The sequence below is a fragment of the Lutjanus erythropterus genome, chromosome 10 (assembly GCF_056507025.1).
Source record: "Lutjanus erythropterus isolate fLutEry1 chromosome 10, fLutEry1.hap2, whole genome shotgun sequence".
NCBI lineage: Eukaryota > Metazoa > Chordata > Actinopteri > Lutjaniformes > Lutjanidae > Lutjanus > Lutjanus erythropterus.
The window spans coordinates 13,845,405-13,872,800 of NC_139326.1; the positions used below are offsets into that span (position 1 = coordinate 13,845,405).

Below are 27,396 nucleotides of genomic sequence, written 5' to 3' on the forward strand. Positions count from 1 at the left end.
GACCTAACATAACTTCTTAAAAGAGAAAACCTTATTGGGCTTTAACATGTTTTTCAAAAGTGTTCTGGATTTAGACTTGTACTATAATAATACACATCATCATAATACTAATCATCATTATTGTTTTTATTACTGTACTTATTACTGACCATAGAAAATAGAACTTGTGGTGCTTAAGGAGAATCATATGAAACCTAACTGTAATGTAAGTATATCTCCAGAGATTTTGAAGCTTATGTTTATTCTTACAAAGATTTAATGCACATTGATTAATATGATCACTCAGGTCCATCATGTAAATGTGCTAGTTTAAGCTCTAACTAATTTTCATCTGCAGTTTCTGGCAGATTGATGGCAAATAAGAAACATTCAAAGATAACATATAAAAGCACACGAGCACAAATGGGAACACACTGACAAAATCATATAAGCAAACATGCTTTGTCTTACCACTGAACAATACAACACATGACAATACAAAGACAGCATCATGGAGAAAATATGAATACATTTAAATTAAATATTCTGGGACACTGTTTTGTTGAAATCTGACAAATTATAGTATTGTATTACAGACTTATTTTGTTCCTAACCCTCCTCTATTTAAAGAAGGGTGCTGACCTGATATGATCCTGATATACAACAAAAGACAAACCATCAATAATCTGACAATCAGTTAATCAGTGAAGTTGCATATCAAGCAAAAATACAAAAAAGTGCAGCTTTTTGCTCTTCTGTATCAGTGTGGTCAGACAAAACAAGTTATCTGACGACACTCCCTCAAATTCTTTTTTTCAACATTTTCTAGCCTTAATAACCATAAAATAATCTTCAAATAGTTTAGTTTGTATTGACCTAAATTTGTCAACAATAAAAGTAATCACTAGTTGCAGCCCTAGTTAACACTAAACTCATGTTCAGTGACTTCTACTATAAAGGGGCAACTCTCTTTCCTTATCAATCAGCACCATTGTTAAAGAATCAATAATCCTATAAGATCCCAGTACCAGACATCAGGGAGCACAGCTGCTTTCACATGAGATCATATGACTCAGTCTCTGCTCTACAAGACAAACCAGCATGTGAGATTAACAACAGAGTCCAGTTTAGGCCTCATTTTAGTCCTCTGAATGCCAAGACTTAAGATTAACAATGCAGGTTCAGAAGTGATTGTGTGATCAATTCCATTGATCTACAACTTAAAAGCAGTGACACTGACCACTAAATTTGTCAGTGGCAGTAAATTATATTCAAGACTTAGTGATCTATGTGGACTAAGTTAGAAAAACAAGTCCTACTCCATGTCATAGACCCTCGAATATAAACTGAGTCATGAAAATTTGACATTTGTGCTTTTTATCCAGAGAAACTGCAGCTCTCCCATTTACATGTACTTGGCCCGTCTTGACTGGCCCAATATCACAACCACACCTGTGTATATATATTTACCAACCAGGTTAACATTTTGGCGATATGTGATTTTATATAGAAAAGTGACAAAAACACTTCAAAGACCAAACTAGTGTTTCACATCTTTAATTGATCACAGTAAAAATAGAAAACAAAATCATTTACAATGACCAGAGCAAGTGTTAATGTATCACTTACCAAGTAGCATACACATATTTACAAAGAATAAAACACTTAACTAAAATCTTTTCATAAAGTGGCATAAAATCAGCCAAAACAAAATGGCGCCATTTCCCTAAAAACAACAGTGTTTCTCCTCATGGTACATCGCAGAATCTCCGTCAATGTGTCGCTCGGACCGAGGCCTCGCCTCTCCTCGACTCCCATTTTTAGCCAAACTATTGCAATAATAAAAACACTAATGGTGCTACAAAGAGGAGCTGTGCAGACGTTAGACGAGAGGATAACTGGCTGCTGTTGCAATTCCACAGTGGTTCTTTCTGTCTTTAGCCATGTAAATGTAGCCTTTGTCTCCCCACTTTTCACTCCAGCTGCAAAAAGACAAAACAATTACAATCAGTATCTCCAAATTTAGAGAATTTACATTAAAAAGGGAACACAAGCATTTGTTACAGATGAAGTGACATGTAAAATAGCCTATCTGTACTGTTAAAAAAATTAAATGTTTAAAAATCCTTGCAAATGGGAGAATGCTTTCTGCCAGAAAGTCATTCTTGGTTAGGTTTGCAGGAAAAAAAAAATCTCAAGGTTTGGGTTAAAATGGCAAGATTTCTGCCGGCAGGGTCTTTTTAGCAGAAAGCCCTGAAGGCTAATTTCTCTTGTGCAAAATCCCACACATCAAGTCACCCTGTTGAATTTCTCACTGGAAAGTTTATTACATTTCATGAGTTGCAAGTTACTGATGACTGAAACTAAAATGTGTAACACTATTTTGAGACCCAAAATATAAGAAAAATCTTGAAAACTGCCTTACAGTATATAGTCAGTTATCAAAGCTCAAAGGATAAAGTGCTCCAATTCCAAAACAGCAGCATTTTAAACTGACCTGTTCTTCACAATCCAGTATTTCTTGCCATCCACATCTTCTCCCTCGAAGCCATAACCCACCACCAGCACGCCGTGGTCCAGTTCCTCGCTGCTGCAATCCTTCTCGTAATAAATTCCTAAAATACAACGCCCAGAAACCCCACTCAGTTACATATAAACCTTAAAATCTTACAAATGGGTGGAACATTTTACCCAAAAAAGTGTCTTTAATTGCATTTCTTCACTAAACCAAGAACTGACCTGATTGGTAGAACTGGAAAGACTCGTGACCGGCGTCGATGGCAACTGAGACTGGTCCCACGGCGGCCACGGCCTTCATCAGAGCACGCTCCTTGCCGCTGGGGATGTCGACGAATCCTGTGTCGTTAGCAGAGTTGTATTTGGGGTCGTAGTGACACGGCTGGTCATCCTGGAGGAAGACAATAAGATGATGAACAGGACGTTACGACGCCAACACAAACCCCTGAATCCAAACTATTTTAATGATCCTTTTCTGTAGAAATGACTTCAAGAAGCAAAAAGATCAATAAAGTTGTTTTTGTTTTTTTTTATTGGCTGTTAACTACTTTTCCCACCATTTTAACAATTCCTAAACTTAAGGGAGAAGCTGCAATGATTAATGGATTAATCATCTTGCCCTCAAGGTTTTCTAATTTTTTTAAACCCAACAATTTATCAATCAGATCAATCAATGATGAAAATTAGTTGATTGTTAGTCTTTTTAACATAAATTTAGGACTTTTTAAAGACATTTCTAGTGAGAAGTATCATAGAAAATAAGACATTTCAGAGCTAGTTGTTTTAGACATGTTGAGACATGTCCACTTGACTGTCCCCTCCCTCCCATGTGACACATACCGTTCCCAGGTAAGGGTAGGAGTCCTCAGAGTCCAGGCCCTGGTTGTCCTTGACGTACTGGAAGGCCTGGTCCATCAGACCGCCGTTGCAGCCCTCGTTGCCCTCTGGCCTGGAGCAGTCCACCAGGTTCTGCTCGCTCAGCGACACCAGTTTTCCGGTCTTCCTGAAGTGCTGACCCTCCAGAGCGCCAGTGGTGCTGAAGGCCCAGCAGGAGCCACACTGACCCTGAGAGACAGAGACAGAGGGTGGAAGGACGTGTTAAGACTGATGAAGAAATAAAGAGTTAAATTCACGTTCCCTCTGTGTTGTTATGCCTTCTCCTGCTATTACGGTTTCTGGTGCATCCTCACTTCAATGTGATTTAATTTTCCTGCAGTTTCCTTTTTCTCTTTATTAGTGAGATGTTCAGTTCTATTTAAACGGCAGGACGTAACCCCTCCACCAAACAACCAACAGATCAAAGATGTGAAGCAGAACACCATGCTGGAAACAATTCAGATGCACTCTTAACAGCTCCATTAAGAGATTCAACAGAACCTGGGACCATTTCATAAAATATGCAAACGATAAACCTGGCCAGGAACTATGAACTACCACCTCTACTGGCAGTCTGTTCTATCTATACTTTAATGCACTATGATGCACATGTTTATTTGTCGCTTTTTTCGCCTTTTTCACATATTAGTAACTTGAGATGATAGCCTATGCGAACGTCTTGTATGATAAAAGGGAACGCTCTGTAAATAAAGATCATTAAATCAAAGTTAGTAAATTTTTATACTCTCCGTTTTTGCTTATGTTGGCCATTTGTTGCCATCATTCATCCTGGTCTGCCTCTACAATATTCTCACCTTCAGTGCAGATTAATAGGGACACTCAAATTCAACTCTTGTGCTTGGAATTAATTTTTGACCATATCAGAGCACAATTAGTGCATTCAATAAACAAATATTTAAAACCTCTAACAGAATTTTAGACAACTTAATACTTTGAACTATTAGTAGATGTGAATGCAAGACATTTTAAAGACCTGTAGCCACACTAAATGTTGTTTTTTGTGTCCTTTGATTAAGTTTTATTGTGGCGCTCTGTATCTTGTTATTGCACTTTATCTCTTGACCCCGGAAAGCACTTTGCCTCCATAAATAACATTATATTGGACGCTGCACTTGAGCACTTTGGCTTAATGTATACAAGAGTGTTTGCTCCACCCCGGCCTGGTTTACAGTGAGCTGGTCGGACCAGTTTCAGCTTACAGGGTGTTAATGTACAGCATGCCACAAGGGGTGGAAAGACTGCAAAGTCACGGAGGAGGAGTGTGTGTGGAGCACACAGATAACAAAAACAACCTGTAAGCAGCCATCTTATCTTGCCATTCAGGCAAAACATTTACTTTAGTGGACAAAAACTGCTGTTGTTGCTTCAGATGAGCAGACCTGTAATGATTATATCATAATGTTTACCAAGATTCTTCAACAGCTGATATTCGGTCAGGCCTCTGGATCTCTAACATGGTTATTAAAATAACGACTTATAGTAGCAAACACAGAGTGTTTACAGCACTGGGGAGCCGTTCACTGGACTGAAATGTGTTTAAGAATCTCTGGTTTTACAGAGACTGACACTCTTACCTCTCAATAAAGTCAATTTTTGACAACAAAAGAGACTCAAAAACTGAGTGGGAGATTGTGTGTTTGACATCGATTCGTCACACTAGTTATTTAGTGTATTCCTGAAAAGTAGCACACGTTTTTGGTATGGCATTAATAGACATTTATCAAACAGTACAAGAGGACCAAAAAGTAATCAAAAAAGATCCAAATTATCTTCAGCTTCTTCTTCCTAAACTGGCAGCCAAATCTTTCCCACATTTTACCTTATGGCTCATTCCAGAAATTAAAAACAAGTTTAACCACACCTTGATAATTCACCAGGTGTGGCTGGAACAGAAAGTCTTGAGGCTAGACATAAAGCTGCCGTTACCTGGTCCTTAACGGGAGTGACGTAGCCGTTATCTCTCCAGTCCACGGCACGTGGGGCCTCCAGGAAGTTGGGCTCCATGAACAGTGATCCAGTGAACTTCCTCTGTGGGTTGAGCTTGTAGCCGTTCATGATCTGCCTGAACTCCTCATGAGTCTGTGGAAAATGCAAACATGCAAACAGTTAAACTGATATTCTGTTTCCTGCTTTTTAGCATCTGTCCTCTTGTTAAGTTTAGTTAATCTAAGATTGATATACAATTCAGTGCAAATGTATCTTAAATTTTTGGCAATTTCTACTCAGTTATCCTAATTCTTTCTATAAACTATCCTCAATTTAACATTACATGTTCATGATTCTTTTCCCAAAACTTAGTGCATTCCTACTACTTTGCCAGGCATCAAATCTATTTTCCTTGACTCTCTTTGGTTTCCTAACCTATATAAGAACCCCGGTGCAGGTTTCCAAGCGATATATTGGTCAGTGTTTTGAAACCGTGATCTTACCATATCTCCAAAGTGGTTCATGCCCAGGCGGTAGGAGTGTTTGCCCATGGAGTGCTCCAGGTTGTGCAACTCGATCTTCTTCAGATTCTTCTCCCACACCATTCTCCTCCAGCCTTCCTCCTTCTACAAAAACACAACCACCATTCAGACTTTTACTGTAACGGCTTGGTGAAAAGCAGAGCTGCAATGATTAGTGGATTAATTGATTTACTTTGTTCCCAATTAAAAAAAAATGGTTCCAGCTTCATAAATGTAAGGATTTGATGCTTTTCTTCACAGTTTATCATATCAAATAGGGAGTCATTTGGGATTTTGGACTGTTCGTTGGACAAAAGAAGCAATTAAAAGACTCCACTTGTGAAAATAATCTAAGGATTGACGTGTAATAAAAAAAAGAATTAATTGCAACCCTGCTGGAAATAAAAGAATACAAACAATATAATACCTCATGGTATTTCTTTGAATGCCAGCTCTTCCACAGGTCCCAGTGGTCGCTCAGCTGTGGGTCCAGGCTGGGGGCTGAGAGGGCTGCACTCAGGCACACGGCCAACACGGCTAGAGGCAGCATTGTTGCTTCCTACTGGAAAACATCATCAGAAAACGACGAGTTGAGACTCCATTTTCAAAAGAAGCAGTTTAATCATTGATGAGAGACAACAGCCTCCATCACAAGGACGGGATTTCTTAGGAAAGGCGTTCAGTCATGCAAGTGTAATTCCCTCTCGCATGTTTCCCAATCGTTGTATTTGTCTTCCTGCTTGTTCACTCCCATGATTCAGACAAAAATGGGAGCCGCATTAAAGCTGCACTACACATTCCCGAGAGTACAGTCATTTCCCGACAACTCGGCCCTAAACAGAGCCAGAAAAGCTACATAACACGAGAGTATCTCCATGATTGAAATAAGCTGACTGCAAGATAGGGACAAAAAAAAGAGCTGTTGATTGTTTGAGGGATGTTTTCTTGCAAGTGAGGGAGCAGAAACTTGACCACAGATCCCAACAATGAGCCGAGGGTGTTTTTGTTTTGTTCGCAGTCACGGGATCTGCTGCGGGTCCCGGCCCGGACATCGAAACTACGACCAGGAAAACGAAAAGAAAACCAAAACTTTACCCGGCAGCAACCAAATAGCGGTATTTTCAACCCGAAGGACGGTGTTTATTTCTTTCATTTAGGCCGAGGGAGAGAAACTAGCAATGGCTGCTCTCAGCAGCAGGAGAGGAGACGACGACAAAGGCAGGCGAATTGAAACAAGATGGCTAATACTGGCCGATAACAATAAACATATGGGCAGTTTTAAGTCAATACATGAATAAAAACGAGACACTGGCATATGTGGACTTTTTAAACGGACACTTGGATGTTTATTCTGGGCACAAATGAGGACAAAATCCCGAAGAATCACAAATAACCACACATTCCTGCCTTTACATCTAGCTAGGTGTCAGGTTTTGGTTTTTTTAACATCATAAAATAAGAAAAGTGAAAAAAAAATGTAAGACTTACTGTGTATTCCTACTGTCGAAGGCGAAGAGGGAGATAATAACCCTCCGGTCGAGGTACATAAAGTTTATAAAGGCCCGACTGGCAGCAGAATAACGTCCCACCGAGCTCTCTGATTGGTCCACTATTTGTTTATTCCACATCTGCCCCGCCCCGACGGATGACGTTGCCGTGGACGCACGTGATTCCCTTCCTCTGGAATGGTGTCCAAAGGGAACATTATGTTTTCTGCAACAAAGTCGCTGCTAAAACAGTGAAAAGGGCCATTTTTAAAAAAAATTTACACCAATATTAAGACGATCGCAATGATTTACAGAGCTGCTCAGATGAATACAAGACATTTCAAGTGAATAAAAAACATTTTAAGCGATCAGCCTTCAGATTAGTTGACTGAGGCAAAACATATTTATACAGCGAAGTCCCTGATGAGACTGTCACTGGATATTATTTGGAGCAGGTCTAACAATATCAGAAATGAGAAGTTAAAAATAAAGGGAGTGAAATGTTTGATTGCAGCTGATGTAGGGGAGATCAGGGCTGGTAGTACCATCTTACGTTTGACCATCAATAACTCAGTGGTTGTTACTGTGATACATGGTGCCAATATTTGTCTACTACAAATTAAACTAATTTGAGGGTCTATTACAAATTCATAGATTATGTGAGTTAATGTCAAATACAAAGAGTTATGTTGTTACAACGTACCCCACTATCGGGGTGAGTTATGCCACCAGCTCGGGATAGATGCAACAGTGAGAGGTAATTTGCTGATTTAAGATCCGCACTATCTGATTTATAAAAGTACTTTATGGAAGAATAAAGAATTAACAGTTTTGAATGACACTTTAATAACACCTTGTGTGTGTGCAGTTCAGTCACTGTCACAGCTGTGGTAAATGTAGATGGGGTGCAGGTTTTGTGAACTAACAACCCATACTTCTTTTTGCTTTAAGTTTGCAAAGTGTTCCATGCAAAAAATGCAGAAATTTTGTATCATCTGTTATAACTGTCCCCACCCCAAGCAGCCATTAAAATTGCTATTTTAAGTTAATAAGTGATTAAGTTGATAAAAAAAAAAACTTACTTAAATAGGAGTGTACAATAATCTGATTGGTCAAACAGGCAATGTTACAACTAACCCATTGTTACAATACTCCCTGGTCTCCCCTACTGGTGAGATTTGGCACAATGCCAGTCTCAGACTTTTTGGGAGCCCTTGGCAGGATTCAGCCCCTCCTCACATGCATTTAAGTAATCAAGAAAGTGACTTTCTGCAGTAATTTGATTTCTTCAATGTGATGTGTAGAAGAAATCTGGCTTCCGTAATCAGAGTAACCTGATGTTCCCAGATAGATTTCTCCTGAAGAAACTTGTGCGTGAGAGAGACTTCAGGTGGTGAATCTTCTGCTGTGACAGCAGAAATGAAAGGTGAGACCATTTTATATTGCAGAGATAAAGCAAAGACTGAATTGCACATAAAGCCGCCTCTACCATGCAACATTTGACTGTTTGTAGAAGGTTATTAAAGTGCATGTAAATGTGTTGCCTGAACTCCCTCGTAACCTGATTTCTCTGAGTAACCTGGTTTCTTATGTGCATGTAAACGCACTTAACACAAATATCTTGAGGACTGTGGTGTAACCGTTACACAACAAACAAGCATTTAAGATACTGTAGGTCAACATCATTTAGTTTATGGCTCCTGAGATGGCTGTGATTACTGCCTTTAGATTTGAAATGACTGTAATTAAAATTTCTTGTTGAACAGTCAGAGTAATCTACCTTAAAATATATATATATATTATTAAACCAGATAAGTCAACTAAGACGTCAAAGTCAGAGGCAGCAACAAAAAGCAGGGATTCCAACCTGATATTTATTCATTTATTTATCTATTTAAAGGTTATTTTGGAACTTTTGCCCAGTGATGCCAAAAATAAACTGCCAACCCCAGCTTTAAACTTCAGGTACCCTTGAAAAAGGTTCAAATAATACATACAAAGAGGGTTTTTTATGTATCTTGGCCCAGCAACCCATTATCTGTTTGATTATGAATCAGACAAAGCTGTGATTTTGAATCTTCCTCACGTTTACCATCAAGTAAGAGTGCTGAGGAACACTCAGATTTGTTTCTGGTTTGCTCTGTAGATGAAGATAGCACAGAGAGTGAAACCACAACATTTTCTAACTTGTCTTCAGATGCAGATACATTTAGATCATCAAAAAATGTTGGACTGCTGCCCCCAAAAGCATGAGAAGAGAAGGCTTTGAAAAATGTGTTAAAAATATACAGAGAAGATTTTGTTGATCAGTGATGGATAAAAAGGATACACAGTAGAAGATGTTTGATTCTATCAATGATGGTCAGTTTTTACATCATCAAAGCCGCGAGAGGCTGCGAATACACACCAGCTCTTCCAGGAACTGCTGGTTCAAAGTCTGAGTTAATCAGGTCGATGCTCATGTGATTGATAAGACTGTGAAACTCTGAACAGGCAGAGTTGTTTGTGCATTTAGAACAAAACCTTTTGTTACGAAAACGAAAAAGTCTGGAGACCTCAGAAGTTCAAACAAGTGTAATGAAGGTGCTCTTTGGCGGGACACACCAAAAGAGATCTTTTTTCTTTTTTGAAACATTTTCTTTCAGAGGTTTTCAACAACAACAACAAAAAAATATTTTAAGGTATTAATGTTGGATGTACAGTATTTTCCCTCTTCTGTCTAAATTTTGATGACTTCAAATTTGAACTGAGATCAATTTTATCTTGAGGTTAAAATTTAACCTGAACACACTATGCTAATATAGGTGTTGCTTTGTAGCATATGAGATTTTATCATGGCTGCAAGATTTGGGTCAGTTAGAATAACTCCTGTGCCACATCGTCCAGCGTAGACACTTTGTTTGTCTGTGTCTCTGTACTTTTCTGTTACAAAAATAACATATTTCACTAAACCTAAATGTCAAAATTACTTTTAACTCGATTCAAATAATTAATAATCTAGTTTCTACTAGAATAATTGCCTTGTCTTCCACCACAAAATCGGGGCAAATGTAACACTCTGACGTTTTGCATTAAGTTTAATGCATTAGTGAAAATATATCAATTGTATTATACATTAGTTACGTTTCTGAATCATGTCTAAAAATACTGCAATCATTTAAATACCAATCACATGTAAGTTTTTAAAGGCACTACCCCTGCTAAAACCAAATACTCAAAGTAAATTAATTACAGGTGAAATCATACAAACCTCATGCCAACAACATGCTAACATTAAGTGCAGCACAGTGCGTGTGACATGATTCATCTGCATCTGTGCGGTGCATCATGTCTTCATGTCACATGCAGGATCATGATGTTCCAAAAATTATTCTGCATGCAACTCTGCGGTGAAGCTAACATGGCATCATGCTTTAAAGAGGGATAAAAATATATGATTTCCTGCATTTGCAAAGAGCCGACTGCATCCTCAGCAGCTCCTGTGTGACTGGATCGTGTTGCTCAAGCAGATCTCACGACACATGACAAAGTCTGACTGAGCACTTCCTATATGGACACACACAAGTCTGCTCAGTTACCATAACCATCTTAAGTCACCTGAAAACAAGATAACTGCAGTTGGCCTTCCCTGGTGAGTAAACATTGCTGGCATAAGTATTTGCTTAAATACAAGTAGCAATGCAGAGTACCAAAGTTACATCAGCAAAATGTACTTAAGTGTCAAAATAAAGTACTTTTAGGCAATATAAAGGTTTGACATGAAACAAGAGGAATGCAAATACAGAAGGAAAGTTTGACATTTTAGAAAGGGTGAGAGTTAGATGAGAACATTAAGTGGTAATTATCTAGCTCTCAGCAAGAAAACAAAGAAGCGTATGTCCCAAAATGCCAAACTTTTCTTTTAAATGCCTTAATTATAGCCTATCAAAGGCCACTGCCCTTACATCATATAATACGAAGGTAGACTCTCACTTTCTAGAAGCCTTTGTCAGCATGTTTGTGTAGTTAAATGGTTTCCTTTTGTGTCTAATCTGAAATTTGATGAATATTCACAGTCTCTTCACTGTAACAGGCTGTTGTAGAGGACCGGTGGTCTGTTTTATGAGCCATTTCCATATCATTTGCATTCCTCAGATTAGGATGCGGCCCATGCAGCCACTATAACAGGAAGATTATCAGCTGCTGGTCTGGTCTTCACATCCAGACACAAAGGTTAACAGACCTGGATTGATGAACATGTCTACAGAGCGGCGTCACTATCACGTGTGTTTTCTCACATAACAGCCTGTCTGCTAACATTATTGATCCGGGAAGTATTTGATTAGGTAAGACAACAACACTTTGGTCACACTAACAGTCCTGTGAGGCTTAGCTAATGTTAGCATAACAGCTAAGTAACTTCACATGTACAGTGAAGCAGGACATGTCTAGCAGCATGTACTGCTAGCAACATTGAAAATGGTGTTAATGTGTCACCAGGTTTATAGGCGATGTTAACATTTACCATGTTTGTGATTTGATTAAGCCTGTACAAATGTTTAGAAATATCAAGTTAATGTTTGACTTTTACAGCTCATTAAAGGGAAGGGAGTATTTACAGTAAGGAAGCGTATATATAGTAATTAGTGGTAAAGTCGACCAAGTCTGGCAAGAGTCAAACTCAGCCTGTTTGTATATGTTTAGACATTTTCATCATCGCTTCATGTGACAAGTGTTTAATCACAGGTGTGGATGTGTGTATGGTGATGCATAGATCTACTGAACATGTGATTTTCAAGTTTTTCATGTGTTTCTGAGGGAAGCCATGAATCAATGAACATATTTGACTGTTTGGTAACATTCTGTTGTCAATAATATTACTGTTTTTTCCAGTTGTAATGTACTCTGATTATTGTTTTTGCTTATGTTACCTGCACCAAAGTGGCTTTATTTACATTTTTACATATTTCCATGAGTGACATTTACTTACTGCAGGCCTGTGTGTTGTATATGTGTGTTTATTTTTGTATTTCGAACTGATACCAACAGATGACGTCAAGCTGTTTAAAAAGGCATTTAATTACTGTAAATGAATGCATCGCCTTGAAGTTGAAATTAAAAATGAATGTTTTACAGTACAAAACTGAGTTTTCTGAGACAAATTTCCAGGGATTTTGGAAAAACAAGCAGTCCTGTTTTCAGAAGTTGAGACTATTATCTTAATTTTATTTTTGATACACATTAAATTAAGTATTTATATATTTTTTTCAGTTGAACATGGAAAAAGGGCTAGACAGCACATTATAAACTGTTCAGATCACTATGAAGGTTAGTTATTAGTTGCTATTAGTTATTTAAATCATGTTCAATCTTTTTAAAGTTTTAAATCCAGTTTTGTTAAATAAGCAGGACAAATCCAGATTCACGTGACCCAAACATCACGAGTTGTGCTCCATTAATCTCTCCCTGTACAAATATTGTTGAACGACAGTTCACACTGTCAGCAGATGGGACAAGTTAAGACAAACCCAGAGTGCTTCAGGCAGCAGACAGGTCATGTGACAGCGTGGGTGGAGGGTTGACGTCCCTGCTGCTCTACAATGTACCCAGAGAAGTGTGAATAACACAGCCTGGAATCTGGTAGAGGACAAATAAAGACCCCAAAAGACACTGGTCTGTCCCTGATTTATATTTAGGAGATTTTTTGAACTTGTACCGGTGTTGAAATATTTGAATCTTGACTGACTTTGGTCAAGTTTGTTACGTAAGGCGTTTTTTTTTTTCTCTGTCTGTGTCTGTGTTGCATTCATTCTGTTTTCAAAAGTTTGGAGATTTAGTGACATACAACAACAACAACAACAACAACAACAACAACAACAACAGCAACAACAACAACAACAACACAAATATACAACTATACAACTGCCACACTGCAAAAAAATCTGCAACTCAACAGGTATTTTGGTTTCTCTCTCTTAGACTTGATTTTAAACCTGAATCTTTCTACCTAAAAATACTACAGGGGTTAAATTTATCTGAAAAATTATAAAACAAGAACATGAAAAATCAAGGATTTCAATCTATTATTGAGCAGTATTTTCTTAAATAGCAATTTTTAAAAAATATTTTAAGTAATAAATTTAAAGGTATACTTAAAAATCTGCACAGGAATTTAAAAAAACTAATATTAGAGGAAAGCCTGAAAAAAATGACAAATACGTGTAATAGAAATATTTTTTTGTTCAACAAATCCTCTTGGTAAGAGTTGTTTACTTGTTTATATTAATATCTAAAATTAACTGTAAACTAGCTGACTATGTGTTTTCAATGATGACAGAGACAAAAATATTAGGTAAAGAATTTATTATAAAATGTATTACACTATAAAGTGTCAGAAGTACTAAGAACATGGCATTCCAAGACATGCTAAAATAATCTAACATAAATAGCGACAAAAAGACTTGTGCAATGTGGCGAGTAGACCGGAGTCTCTGAGGGGGAAAAAAAAAAACTCACTCAAAAGTAAAATTGAGTACCTCTTTCCTCATCAAACAGAAAAATATCTTTTAGAACACTTTTAAATCCACTTGTTTCGGTCGGACTCGCGGTCGGAACCGTCTGGGGAAAAAAAAAAAAAGACACCAAAATGGAGACAAACTTGATAATAATATAAGTGAATCCCAGCTTTTACAAAAACAATGTGCCCGTTTTTCTGAAACAAGAGAAACATAATCGTCACTTCCCTTTCTGAAGCATCACTTCTCAGCTTGTGTACTGTACAAGGCGATAATAGAGGAATGAACAAGTGTGTTTTAGGCACACAGCATTGGCAACAATTATACACAACTTCAACAAAACTTTCAATAAAACAAGAAAAATAAATGAGATTTCTGACTGGTTTGGGACATTTCATTTCATCATGTTTTATCATCATATCTTTGATTTGCTTTTACTTGTAACCAGTTTCTTAGGAAAGATGTGTAGTACATTCATTTTGCCTTGTTGGAATCAACATATTTGGGAAAAAAAATAAAAGAAAAAAACTAGGAGCTTAAAACTAAAGCAGCGTTTCCACCGCAGGAACTTTTCCCAGGGACCTGGAACCTTTCGGTCAGTGTGTTTCCACCACAGGGACCAGAGTCTAACTTAAGTTACAAGGACATTATTTTACCCCCCTTAAAAGTCCCTGCTCCTGGGGTACAAAAAAAAAAAAGTTGAGAAAACTCATTATTTTAAGGCAACTGTCTTCACTAAATGTTTTAAGTCAAACTTACTCATTTTGAATAAAATAAAAGAATTTTTGCTTGACCTATAATCTTAATCGAGATTATTTATTTTTCTTCTTTAGATAAACTTGAATCTTCTGTGCAAGTTTTAGAAACAAACAAAAATTTTTGAGTGCTTGAAAATTAGATGGTTGCAAGAGAAAATATTAAATCATTAACCATTATTTGCTTTAAGTTTTTACAAGTTTACTGAACAATTTTTGAAATACAAAATCATTAGTTTCTAAAACTCTTTGTTTTTCTAAGAAAAATAAAGTAGCTAAGGTCTGCACAATTTTCTTCAGTCAATTTCAAAACTTAAGAGTTTGATTCAAAAATTAAGAATAATTAGTGAAGAAAGTTGCTTCAAAATTATGCCTTTTACCAACTTTTTTTTTTTTTTTTTTTTTTTACAGTCTAGTATTTTGATGATGGAGAATGGGGCTTGAAGTGCTGAACACTTCTGATTGGTTGAGTACCCACAGCATTTTATTTCAGCCACCATTATCTGCATTATAAATAATGGAGCTTCTAGAATCGCACACAGAAATGTCATGTAAAAACAACCATAGCTTTTTCATACGTAGCTGATCCAGACAAACATGGGCTGAAAAATCTTTTAGTTCCTTGAGAAAAAGTTCCTGGGACTAAAAGTTGCAGGGTACTTTCGGTGGAAACACGGCTTGACAAAAAAGCGAAGATGAAGTCGAGGAAACAGGACTCGAGTATTTACACCACAGCTGGAAGTTTGCTGCGTCGATTGGCAAGTTCAGGCTGAGACAAAAATAGTGAGAGAAGTTTAGTATTTCAAATAGTTTTTACAGTTTCATCTCTGAGAACAGATGGTAACACTGGGGAAGTAAAGCGGAAAGGAAATACTGCACTCTGGCACAGAGCTCATCTTTTTCTATCAAACCAAGTCCTGAAAAAGGCCCTTTACATCCACAAAAGTTTAACTCTTTAGGAATGAAAGACTCTTTTCCCAACATCACACGTATGTACTGAAAAAGGAGCCTTTTTCTGGTTCACAAACATAAAGTACCACAAAGCGAAAATGCTTTTCTAAGAACATTTCTGTCACCAGCAGCCTTTGGCCCTTTTTTTTTTCAGCTAACAATACTAACTTCATGCCATTTTTTCCCTGCTTTCGCTGAGCGAGCCGGGCCGCAGCTTCATGATATAAAAAGACAAAGTGAAAGAAGATGTGAAGCCACGCATGGCCGACCAACACTGACAGAAGCTCAAATTTAGCTTCACAGAAGCGGCGTCGATGCCTCTGTGTAAAAATCTGACACTGTGGACGTCTCAGCACTGGTCAGAAAAACTGTTGAGGAAGCTTTAAAAAGGTGCAGCGTCAGGTGTCTTTACTGAAACTGACGGCTCAGAATATAATTAATTACCTTTTAGCTCAGTAGAAAAAATTTACAAATTTAATTCTTTCTTTATGTTATTTTTATCATATTTGGTGGCACTTTCATTTCAAAGTAATTAGTATGCATGCACAGTCTGGGGGTCTCAGCTGGACCCTGAAGCTCAGCAGCATGAGCTCCACCCTGTCTGCCATGATGATCTTCATCATCAGATACTTTTAACTTAGTGTAACCCCTTACAGCAGGTGCTGGGAGGATCAACATCCTTCAATAAGACACTATACTTTGGGGGAAAAATGTTATTTTTCTATCAAAATGGCTAAAGGTTCCTTTTGGGCGAATTGAAAAGGAGTAAATGGACTTTTAGGTGAAAACATTTATAGTGACACTTTATTTTACAGGCCCCAGAGTTGGCTAAAATTGATATGTAATTGTAAACTCTTACTGGAAAAAACAATCTTATAATTTGGTAATAATTATCGGAAAAGTGGAGACTCAAGGTGTTTCCTGTTACTATACTACATATTAATCCTCAGCAGGTTTTGAGTGAAAAATGGAAAGGAAAGAGTAAAACTTAAGTATTTAATCTGCCTTCTTAATGTGATGTTTAACTGGCGTCACAGTTTGATTCAAGTATATTTTCTCATGAAATGGTAAAGTACATTAATTCCTTGCGTACCAAATGCAAAACATAGTGTACTATCTCTATATAGCTGAAACTATTGGATGATTAATCAATTAAAAATAATGCCATAAATTCACTGGTACCAGCTATGAAAATGTCAGCGTTTGCTGGTTTAAGGTTTTGGATGTCAATTGTCATCTTGGGAAATTTTTCAATATTTACCAAAGGATTATCAATCATGAAAAAGACCTTTAGTGTCGGTGTGAAAATAGTAGAAAATGTAGCATATAATTGTGACATGTCTAATGCGACTTAGATTTAATTAAAGGTGCATTAATTGATTTTTTAAGGTGTAGGAGAACAAGCTGAAAACAGCACTGACATATCAGCCTTATGAATTTGTCATGTAATGTCAAGGAAATTGCTCAGAAATTCCTGCATATAGACAAATATATAACAGTTTTGCAATATTGTCTCTCTTTTCACTATAATTAAAACCACATTACAAAGTTCCTTCCAAGAAACTTCTCAAGGAAACGATGGGACCCATAAGATTAAGTGTCACCAAAAATTAATCAGCAAACAAGAGATTTCTGTTGTTGGATTAATGAAGAAATAATGTCTGTAAACCCACAAAAAACCAATAAAACACAAATGAATAAAATATTGTTTTCCGTTTGCCTCCCGCAGAGCATCATATCGACTCCACACTGACTCGAATATGAGAGAAGATTCAATGTTTTTACCTCCTGCACCGACTCATTAAACATTAAACAGAACAAAGCAGAAAACTGATCTCCGATTTCAGTTTTGTTTGTTTTTTTGCCAACAAAGTGTAATTTTTAAAACCTTGTAACATGAGCTGAGCTTTAGTTTTTCTTTTTCGTGTTCTTCTTTCATTAACCTTTTTCCTGTCAAAAATGTAACCTGCTCAATAGACTTGATTAAAATTAATTTTAGTCTAAGTGTCGACAAGGCACAGTTCTTCATATGTTTGGAAAGAACTACTGTTGTTATAATAACAAGACTATTTGTGCTCTTTAGGGAGGTAGAAGGCCACAAAGGCACTCTGAAAAATGCTGTTAATTTATTAAACCCTAAGCTGAATGGCCAAATGTCACATCAGTAAAAGAGATGCGAGGAGGGGAGATAATATTGTATACAACTGTGATGGATGGGGTGAGTAAAGATGGCGGCCTCTGTCAGGTTCACTGATACAATTACGTCCTCAGTGTTTCACTTGAGGGTGGATGTGAAAAAGGTCTAAATGTGAGGCTGCCATCTTTTTAACCCTGTCCATTCCTTCATGTAGAGTTATTAGCTTTTACAAAGTGATCTTTTCTTTTCTTTCTGTCTTTCAGCTGTAAGATGAGTGAGACTCAGGTGTGCAGGAGAGCAGGAGGGATTTTAAAAAGCAGCACAACAAGATTAAGATTAACAGAATAAAAGCACTGGATTCCTCTTTGGAGCTCAGGACAATCAGCTCTTTCACAACATTCATAGTGGAAGGGAAGGTCGGCTGTACAGGTGTGGAGAGCACAAACACAACATCTGGTTCACACGCCAACTTAATGGAGAGATTAAGGGACGAGCAGCTGGACTTTCTGGTAACGATTGCACTTCATGTCTGTGACTGTCCTGTTTCATCAGACCCTCTGATGGATGGCGACCCTGCTCAGTTCAGCGGGATATGACGGAGCTGATGGAGTTATATGATGTGCCGCCATTGCAGGTGGGGGGGTAGCTGCTGGCAGCCCCTCCCAGCGCTTCCATGTTGACCCTGAAAACAGGAGAAGCTTTGAGCAGGAAGTCGGCGGCGTCTCGGCGGCCGAGCTCCCTCAGTTTGGCCATCAGCACGCCCACCGTGCTGTCCGCCCGCCCGCTCCACTCCTGCAGCAGCGCCGCCGTCGGGCTCGGCTGCAGCGCCGCCTGCTGGGAGTCTGGGTCCGAGTCCAGCTCAGGGGTGCCGTTTGGAGTCCCATTGCTGTATTTGGCCACCAAGTCCGTGAGGCCGAGGTTCATGGCGAGCAGACACCAGTCTTTCCCCAGAGCGTCTGGAGGGTCCAGCATGCGGCAGAGCTTCCTGCGAGCCAGCAGGGGGACGTCTGATATGTGGACGTCCGTTCCCAGAGTCCCCTGCTGGTAAATTTCAGCGCAACCAAACGAGAGGATGCTGCTGAAGCTCTCTCGGTAGCCGCCCATGGTGTTAGTGAGAGAGGTCTCCCGCTGGACTTGTGCGCGGAAGAAATCTTTGGGTTGGTAGATCATGATGGGGGCGTGGTGTTCCCGCAGCTGCTGAGGACTCAGGTAGTATTTGGCGGTGAGCAATCCGGGCAGGGTGGACGCCAGCAGGTTCTCCGTTATGCTGCACACGGTGTCCAACACGGTGTAGCACTTGGCCCGCTCTGAATCGTGTCCGCGCACCTGGATCTCCACCCCCTGGCCGTGGTTGACCAGCAGGATCATGGCCTCCACTCCTGCCTGGCTCACCTTGGCACCGTTGGTCCACAGGTGGATGTCTCCATCAAAATCGTCCCCGCCCTCCTCCTCGTGCTTCTGCTGGTGGCTCCAGCGACACAGGTTCACCTGCAGTTTGTGAAACAGGCCGCAGGGGAAAGGGGTGAGATGCTCTGCGGGGACGAGTCGTACCCCGCCGTAGATCAGCGATTCCTCCTCCTCCTCTTCGGTCCAGGAGCGGTGGAGGCCGTTCGTCTTGATGAGGGCTGGAACATCCACCATGGAGGGGTTGGTGGCGTCGCGGGCGCACACGTCCATGGCATCCAGGATCTGCAGCAGCTCATCCACGTCACTCTCAGGAGCCAGAGCCTGCACCTCCTCCAGCCTGTAGCGCCCCCTGTAGTGGTGGATGGCCTTGGGTGTCTCCACGGAGAGCAGCTTGCCAAGGACGGTGCTGCAGAGCCAACGAGGCTCCAACAGAACGACGTCCTGCACCGTCTCACTCTGCATGATGTTAATCTGTGGGAGGGGAGAGGAACCAAGGAGGAAGTTGACAATAAAATGTAAGTCAGAGAAAGTGTGGAGAAACAAAGTGAGATAAAGTAATGAGAGGGAAACAGATGTGTATAAAAGATATGAGAAAAAATTATCAGACACTCATAAGGTAACCAATAATTTCACGTTTCTGTATTTTAAAAAGAAGTTCATAAAACTTGTAGTTTATGCACACCTTAATGTAAGAATATAATATGTAAAGATGGCTGATTTAATATTCCACAGCTCTGACCAAACCAGATCTAACTGACAAAACAGAGAACAGTTTTGACTCTTCAAATGTTCATCTATTTTTTCAGGGTTTTGGAGTCCCAGAATTACAAAATTCAACTGAACACGACTACTAAGATCTGTGTGTACGCAAGAGTAAAAGTTATAGTTATGGTTATTGGTTCCATGTTGGTTTTGTTTTGTAGTTGTTACTGCAAAATCAGTTCATTTTTTTCCCCAAAACACTTTTAAAAACAAGGCTGACCTTAATGCAACTTTATAAAAGAAATATTAACTTCATGATCAAATGAATTTTTAAGACCTATCAAAAATAAAATTCATATTATTGGACTTTTTAAGGACCTGCAGAAGCTAGTTAAAAAAAAAAAAAAAAAAAAAAACTTAGTAAACATACTTTTATTAAATCGTTTCATGTCTATATTTGTCACCTATAATATAAATTTCCCATTACTGGCCAGTAACTCAGCCCTGATATTTATGGTGCATCCCTAATAGTAAGATAGGACACCCATTGTGCTTGATTTAAAATAAATACACAAACGTAAATATATAAAAGAAACACTTTTCAGAGTCAGGATGGTTCCTTATTTGGCTTCCTGAGCTCTGTCATTCTAGTACAGAAACAGAGAAAAAACATGTTCCTGCTGCAAAGAAATTCTGAGTAATTGTTCACAGATGAAAACAAAGATTTGGTTTTATTCCTTCATGATCAAACAGCGCACCCTGGTGGTGGTCTGATGAACTGGCAGTCAGCTGATGAGTTGATCAAACAAGAAAAATACCTCTGATTTAATCTAATGACAAAATGTTTCGACAACCAAAACAACGGTCTGCTTTGAAGCTGATAAACAAAACACGCACCTCCCCCATGCTGTGGAGCTGCAGGGCCAGTGTGCGGAGGTGATCCTGGCTGACCAGCGGGTTGATGTGTTCCTGGACGTCACTGACAAACTGCTGCCACGATGTGAGCTGGTTGGGTCCGCTCAGCTTCCTCCAGGCCGGCAGGGTGGTCAGCAAACGCTCCGAGAGCAGCGTCATGGGACTACACCTCTGCAAGGATGGAGAAGGAGGAGCAGTTAAGAAGTGGATTCTTTGTATGTTATTATTTTTCTTTGAGATTAACCGACTGTATTAACTAAACTGACAAATCAAGAAGAAAAATAATGTTCCAAATCCAGTCTCTTAAATTTAGCATCTATCTGTTAATACTTTAAGCATGCATAAAAACTCAATGTTATCCTCATAAAGATACTCTCCTGAAAAAAACACCTTCAAATACCTCAACATGATTATTTTCATTGGTGTTAAATATATAGAGTTTTTGGATGCTCTGAAAGTTCAGTTTCATTTATCACCATGTTTACATGAATTCATAAAAAGTCCAACCATGTAAATACAGTATTTTGATGAAAATTGTGTGGACATGCTCTTTGGGGAAGATTATGTAAAGTATGTGTGCGTGTTTGTTTGCAGAGCTCACAGAGATGATGTTGGTGCGAAGTTCCTGCAGGTGACTTCTCAGCAGCTTCACGTCCCTGGAGTTTGTAGCTCCAGCGTCCATCACAAACAATTTGTCACTGATCTGTAGGTCCACACCAAACCTGAAAACATAAAAACAACAGTATGGGGGAACAGTAAAAGTGCTACATCTGAATTCTCTAATGCAGAGAATGCAGAACTGTCAAACAGGTATAACTACAATTAACTACATTAATCACAGTGGCAGTCAATTCATATAACGTCGGTGTTGCATTTTTCTTTCCTTCACAGCGTTTGCCGAGACTCATCGGTACTGTAGTACAGCTATTTGTCATAGCAAACACACTTTGCTTTACCTGCTGTAAGTCAGTTTACTACAGAACCATTTGCCTCTGCAAAAGGTGCCATCTGGTGAATAAAATCATCCAACAAACACAAAAAACAACAAGATAATCTCCTTCTTCTTTTTGTGTGCTGTGTTTTGAGTCCTAACCTGTTCCTGACTTCCTTGAGCAGCACTTTCTCCTTGTCGTAGCTGAACTCTCCAGAGAAAGCTCTGGGGATGTCAGCGAGGTCAGCGTGCGTCGCCACGAGGACGACCACCAGAGGCTGCTGGATCCGACCTCCGAAAGCTGGAGACGGGCAGGAAGACACACACAAACAGACAATACAAAACCTGTCAAATCAAAAGTTTTTACACTGAACTACACTGAACTAACATTAGACAACAATACATGTGTTTCATCTCTATCACTAGAGAAATAAACAGCCTCTTTCAAGTATAATGACATTAAAAAATTGTGTTTTTTAAAGACCAACATTATCAAATTCTCTATTACTGAGATAACGCTTAAGTCAAATTAAAAGCACCTATATAATCAAGGCTGTACTTTTTCTCAATTGGTTTTACCTCTATTGCATTTTTTACTGCATGCAAATCTGGTATCAAATATTTGAGTTCATTTCAGGATAACTAGGATATAATATCTAACCCTAATCCTACTCCCATGTTCTGCAAGGCGGTGGTTTTTGAGAGAGCAATATTTGGCTTTTATAACAGCACTTTCAAAATATGACTGGTCACATGCTCCGCGCCCTCTCTTCCTCACCGATGTTGTCCTGCGGCAGGGTGAGAGCTTTCAGCAGGTTCAGCCAGTACGTGATGTGGCCAAGCTGAGTCTCGTACGGCTCCTCCAGGCTGAACAGGACCAGGTGGATCGCTGTGGTGTCGTTGGCCGCAAAGTAGTCGTAGGAGCAGTGATAGACTGGGTTCCCCGAAAATTCCCACACGCTGAAATCTCCCACACCTACAGACAGCGAAATAAATGATGTGAGCAGCAGGTTAATGCTGTTGTTGACGGCTTTATTCATCACTGACTTTAGTATGTCTCTTCCTCACTGAGTAATATCTCATTTATCACAGTAAGTACATCTAAGCGTGTTGGCTTCTCACCGTGGATGTTGGCATGCTGGATGTCGATGGCCTTTGTGGCCTGTTCGTCAGCAGTGGACAGAGCATTGTGGACGGGGGAGAAGACCTCCAGGACACCTTTGGTCAGGCTGGGCTCAAACATCATGCTGCGACTCCGCACACTCACGTTCTCACAGCCCGGGTACAAGTTGGAAATGCTCACTGACACTAAGAAAAGACAGAAGAAAAGACAAAGACAGAACTGTTAATCGATGTCTACAACAAGGTTAGATTTAGCAAACTTAGATATAAGAAGCAGGGAATTTGATGCATCACACATTTCAACCTAGATTCAATTGTTGTCAGTTGTTGTAGATTCAAAGGTTATAATATATATCATTACTTCAAATTATTATTTCATATGATTTTTTTGCATCTGTTGTTTTAATGGATAAATTCTGTCTCATTACTTTAAATGCTCTTTTGGAGGCGTTTCCACTCTGCTCAAAATGGCTGAATTAATGTGCTCAAATTATGTTTAGAATTGGAAAAAACAATAGCTGTTAGTTTCTATTATTAACAATATTTTCTAAAACTCAGAAGCAGGCACACAAAATAGGATCCATGAACTACAACATACTGAGGAAAAAGTTGCTTGGATCAATTCTCAACTGACCCAATGTCATGTAAGTATATAATGTCTGTATAATCTCAACTGTGCTTGTGTTTATTATTAATATTAATAAACTCTTAAAGGACCAGTGTGCAGTTTTGTGCAAAAAAGCCAAACTAAAGTCTCTACGTATGTTTCTCTACTTGAGTTAACAGATCTGTATCCACAAACTGTTCCTATTTTTCACCCAGTGATTGCACACTTGCTAATGCTAACACACGGGGGTGCTATTTTATTGCAAATAAATCCACTATGCAGACATAACATTTGGATTTCTTAGGCACTGGGCAGGACCACACCTACAGTTTGTTTTCTATGCTCTTGAATCACAGTCTGCTGCTGTAGTTTTGTTTTATTTTAGGTCCACACAGATTTATTTTGACACAAGGCTGTAAAACAAATGTCACATGGATTCACAAGTAAGTTTACCGATTACTGTTGTGTAAACCTGCCACTAAACAAAGTTTTTGCAGTGAAAAGTTTTCCAAGCCAGATGAACTGGTCGTCGAAATCCATCTGCAACACGCTGTGTTACATGCAGCCAGTTGATGTTCTCAGTCCTGACCAATCGGAGAGCTTTTTACCAGGTCAAACAAACAGATTCTTGAGTATAATTGTTTCAGGCAGGCTTGAATAAACCCTAAGACAAAAACAGCTACAAACCAGGAGGGGGGGACAGTATGTGTGATGAAGTTTAAGGTCATGACATGTGATATTTCAGCCAGCACAGATACTGTGCTGCAGAACTGGTCACATCAACAAACATCACAAAATCAATCTCTGATCACTTCAACCTTGTTTTTTTTTTTTCAGGCAAAGCCTTCGAGTAAAAGTATGATTCATGCACTGTAAAATGACAGCTGCAAAGCATCAAATGACAAAATGTCTCACTTCATGTTTTAAGACATCTTCATGCATTAGCAACGAAAAGGGTGAGAAAAATGTTACAGCACATGAAAAATTGACTTGATTTTCTGGTTTTAGGTCAGGCAGTTTTTTAATAATAACGGCTGCTGCAGGTTTAGACTCCAGGGAAGCAAAGTTGTTCATATGTCTGTGTCAACACCTTTTCACTTTTTGGCAGGCTGAAGTGTCTTACAAGAAAGCATGATTTATTAATGTCAGAAAATAGAAAAACCTCAAGCTTTAGTCACAACCGGTTTTCAACGTTGTTCAGTGCTGTTTTACCGATTACTAAAGCCTGAAAGGCCAAAAAGCATTACAGAGTGCAGAACACTTTCACGTGTCAAGTTTAGCTTTGTGTCCAACAGCATCATAAAGTTAAAAATATTGACACTACATAAAGATAAATATGTATTGAACGTGCCACATGCTGACTCTTGACAGGTTTACAAGAGTAAAAAATTGATGCTTGTATTGAGTTTGCTTGAAGTAAAATCTAAAAAATGAACAAATGGACGGCATGACGGCACTCCTTCCCTCTCAGCCCTGCTTCTTTGTGTTTCACTGTGGACTCATGTCACGTCTCCCTGCAGATATAACACAGAGTCAATAAAGACCGTTACCGACTTCAGCTGGAATTGAAAGAACGAGAAAAGGTTCTTTCAACCTCCCTTCAGCTCTGACACAGGCTACAGATTTCCAAGATAGTATACAGGGTGGGATTGGTAACACTATACGGTTCACGTAACTGACCATTATCTGAGCGAGCATCACATCCCGGCTGTCCGTGAGGTAATGGCTCCGAGCGTCGCAAAATAGAGCGCTTAAGGGAAACACAATGGCATGTATGTGTGTGAGAGAGGGAGGGCAGAGAGAGTGCAAATACAGAGACTGAAGAGTGTGTGAGTGTGTTCAGTCATGTTTTTTCCACTACACTGAACATGTCAGGGAGTCTTGCCACAGACCAGGAGCAGTAAACAGTAAGACTGTTTCTAGATTATTTAGGGTTATTGGAGGTTAATATAAAGGGTTACTGGAATTGTGGTGAAGGGTCACTGGGTTAGTTGTTCAGTGAACAGGGGTGAGAAGCAGGGCAACGTTTGTGCTGGTGCTTTTCATTTTGCTCGTGTGGACTTATGGGGTGTGATTTAAAAAAAAAAAAAAAGCCTAAGGATGTATTTGTTCGTTAAAAAAGAGAAATCCTGGTGAAAATCTGTGCTTTCTATGTTTTTCTTTCAGCCCATTCACCTCAACGTCCCTGCGTTGGATCGTGTGATGTGTGTTATTGGCATGCATTCATGTCTGCCACGCTGTCTTTTTTATATGCTCAGTGGAGGTCACCAAAGTCAGAAGTTCTGCGCAAAAATCCTCCACACTAAGCCTAAACACACACACAGATGGGGCACTGATCTGGATGGCAAACAGCAGATAATTGCTGGAAATACTGAGCAGCTCTCTGTAAGAATTCACACTGTTATTCTGCAAATTTCTGAAATGCAACCAGCAGCTAAACGTTTGCTGCCACGCCTCCTACTTCACATCTTACTTCATCCTTATTCGAGGATTATGTAAAGAATAATTCACCTGGTGAGTTATTTTTGTAGCTTTGACCATCGTTTCTGCAGGTTGTAAAAACACTGTACTCACCAACTTGCCCCATCTGTAATCTTTTTACATTTTAGCTCTTAAGTTTTTTAAATGTTAAAAAACTGATTGCCAAACTCACAAAAATAAGAAACCAGGTTGTGGTAACCTGAAATCTTTTTCATGCTTCAGAAATCTCTTGAAAATGTGAAAACTGTTGGACTACATGTCAGGATGAACTTGATGAAAGTCTAAAAAGAGGAATGAGAATTAAAAGAACACAGTTGCTATGCTCTGAATAGAATGGCAAGAGAACTATTCTGGCCTGTTTTGGAAGAATAAATCATTCTGGCTCTTGGCAGGTGAAAGCTTAATCTTGTGAAGGATTATCTCAGCTTCACCAGAGCCGTCTGTCACCTACCAGCAGGTTTGGAGTTTACGGGGGAGTTGGGGTGGCGGGCTGTGTTGGTCATGCGTGTCCTCCGCCTCTTGAAGAAGCTGCGCAGGATGCCACATTTCAGAGACTCCAGCAGGGTGCTCTTCCCGGCTCCGGAGTGTCCGAACAGCTTCAGCTTGATCCTGGGCTGGACGGTCTGAGTGGGCCGCAGCTGCTGGATGTAGCTCAGTTTGTGGTTGTCCTGACACCCACGCAGAAGAAGGATGTATTAAAACCCACTGACAGTTTGGGTCACACTTAGATACATGTTTCTCTACTGTGTGGCGTCCCACGTTTCCATTTTAAGAACCCCCCAAAAAAATCAGACGACAGACTTCATTTTATCAAATTTGGTTCCACCTACTATTTCTTCTTTTTCAGAAACACATCAGACATGCAGTCGTAGCAGAAACACATGTCAACACATGTCATATATACATGTCAACTCACAACAGTGAACTAACAGCTGTGTGATGTTTGCAGACACTTTGCCTCCACGCACCATGAACAGATCAATAGTTTCTAATGGAAACAGATTGTAGATGGCTGTGAAAGCGTGTACATATTAGATCAGGGGTTACTGACTGTTTTGCACCACTGAAAGTTTTTGTACTGGTGAGGGGAGGGGGATAACAGCCCAAATGTTAAGATATTACACTGCACCCTTATACTCTTCTAATGAAACACTCAATTTCTCTCAAACTCTCAGTGTAATTGAGTAGCAGTGGGTGGTGACGGACTGATCACCTTGCTAAATGATGACACACCACTTCAAAATCAGCCGTCTGTTTTAGTGACAGGGTGTTATAATGAAAAATGCAGCACAGACGAATGAGGCCAGGTTCAAGGTAATTATCACAAAAACAACACTGCGATGCTAAAGGCTCCATGAGGCTGTATTTAGGGCAGCTTAATGCTAATGTCAGCATGCTAACATAAAAGGACAACCATAATGTATGCTCTGTGTAACCTCACGCAGCCACAATGAATCACTTTAATTTTTTTGACACTCAAATTACTCTGATGTTATTCGAACAGATTCATCCACTACACTAATATACAAAGTTTCTCTGCGTAAAGAAATAGGGCATGCTGCACACT

The 27,396-nt window shown here is 39.3% G+C and overlaps 2 protein-coding genes across 2 annotated transcripts in view; both read right to left on the reverse strand.

Moving 5' to 3' along the window:
• Positions 1-1,651: 1,651 nt before the first annotated feature.
• ctsla (cathepsin La) lies at positions 1,652-7,476 on the reverse strand. Its single transcript, XM_084728273.1, has 8 exons — positions 7,329-7,476; positions 6,268-6,402; positions 5,823-5,945; positions 5,320-5,472; positions 3,337-3,561; positions 2,719-2,887; positions 2,477-2,594; positions 1,652-1,961 (listed from the first exon to the last, which is right to left on the reverse strand). Exons 2-8 carry the CDS (start codon positions 6,388-6,390, stop codon positions 1,862-1,864), a joined length of 1,011 nt encoding a protein of 336 aa, XP_084584399.1. The 5' UTR covers positions 6,391-6,402; positions 7,329-7,476; the 3' UTR covers positions 1,652-1,861.
• A 9,508-nt stretch (positions 7,477-16,984) lies between these two features.
• The window catches only part of dapk1 (death-associated protein kinase 1), an 87,457-nt gene continuing 77,045 nt past the window's right edge, over positions 16,985-27,396 (reverse strand). Inside the window, exons 20-26 of the mRNA XM_084728274.1 lie at positions 26,281-26,497; positions 22,742-22,927; positions 22,398-22,595; positions 21,782-21,920; positions 21,290-21,410; positions 20,671-20,859; positions 16,985-19,542 (exon numbers count right to left, since the gene is read on the reverse strand). Of these exons, the coding sequence (XP_084584400.1) occupies positions 18,247-19,542; positions 20,671-20,859; positions 21,290-21,410; positions 21,782-21,920; positions 22,398-22,595; positions 22,742-22,927; positions 26,281-26,497 (2,346 nt within the window). The 3' untranslated portion in view covers positions 16,985-18,246. The remainder of the gene's footprint in view (positions 19,543-20,670; positions 20,860-21,289; positions 21,411-21,781; positions 21,921-22,397; positions 22,596-22,741; positions 22,928-26,280; positions 26,498-27,396) is intronic.

What these genes read in the sequence shown, in the direction of transcription:
- ctsla (XM_084728273.1), bottom strand. Translation starts at nt 6,390, where the DNA reads ATGCTGCCTCTAGCCGTGTTGGCCGTGTGCCTGAGTGCAGCCCTCTCA. An exon ending in TCACTCCCGTTAAGGACCAG is followed by an intron (nt 3,562 to 5,319) that starts GTAACGGCAGCT and finishes TCTGTCTCTCAG; the next exon opens with GGTCAGTGTGGCTCCTGCTG. An exon ending in TACTGGATTGTGAAGAACAG is followed by an intron (nt 1,962 to 2,476) that starts GTCAGTTTAAAA and finishes GTCTTTTTGCAG; the next exon opens with CTGGAGTGAAAAGTGGGGAG.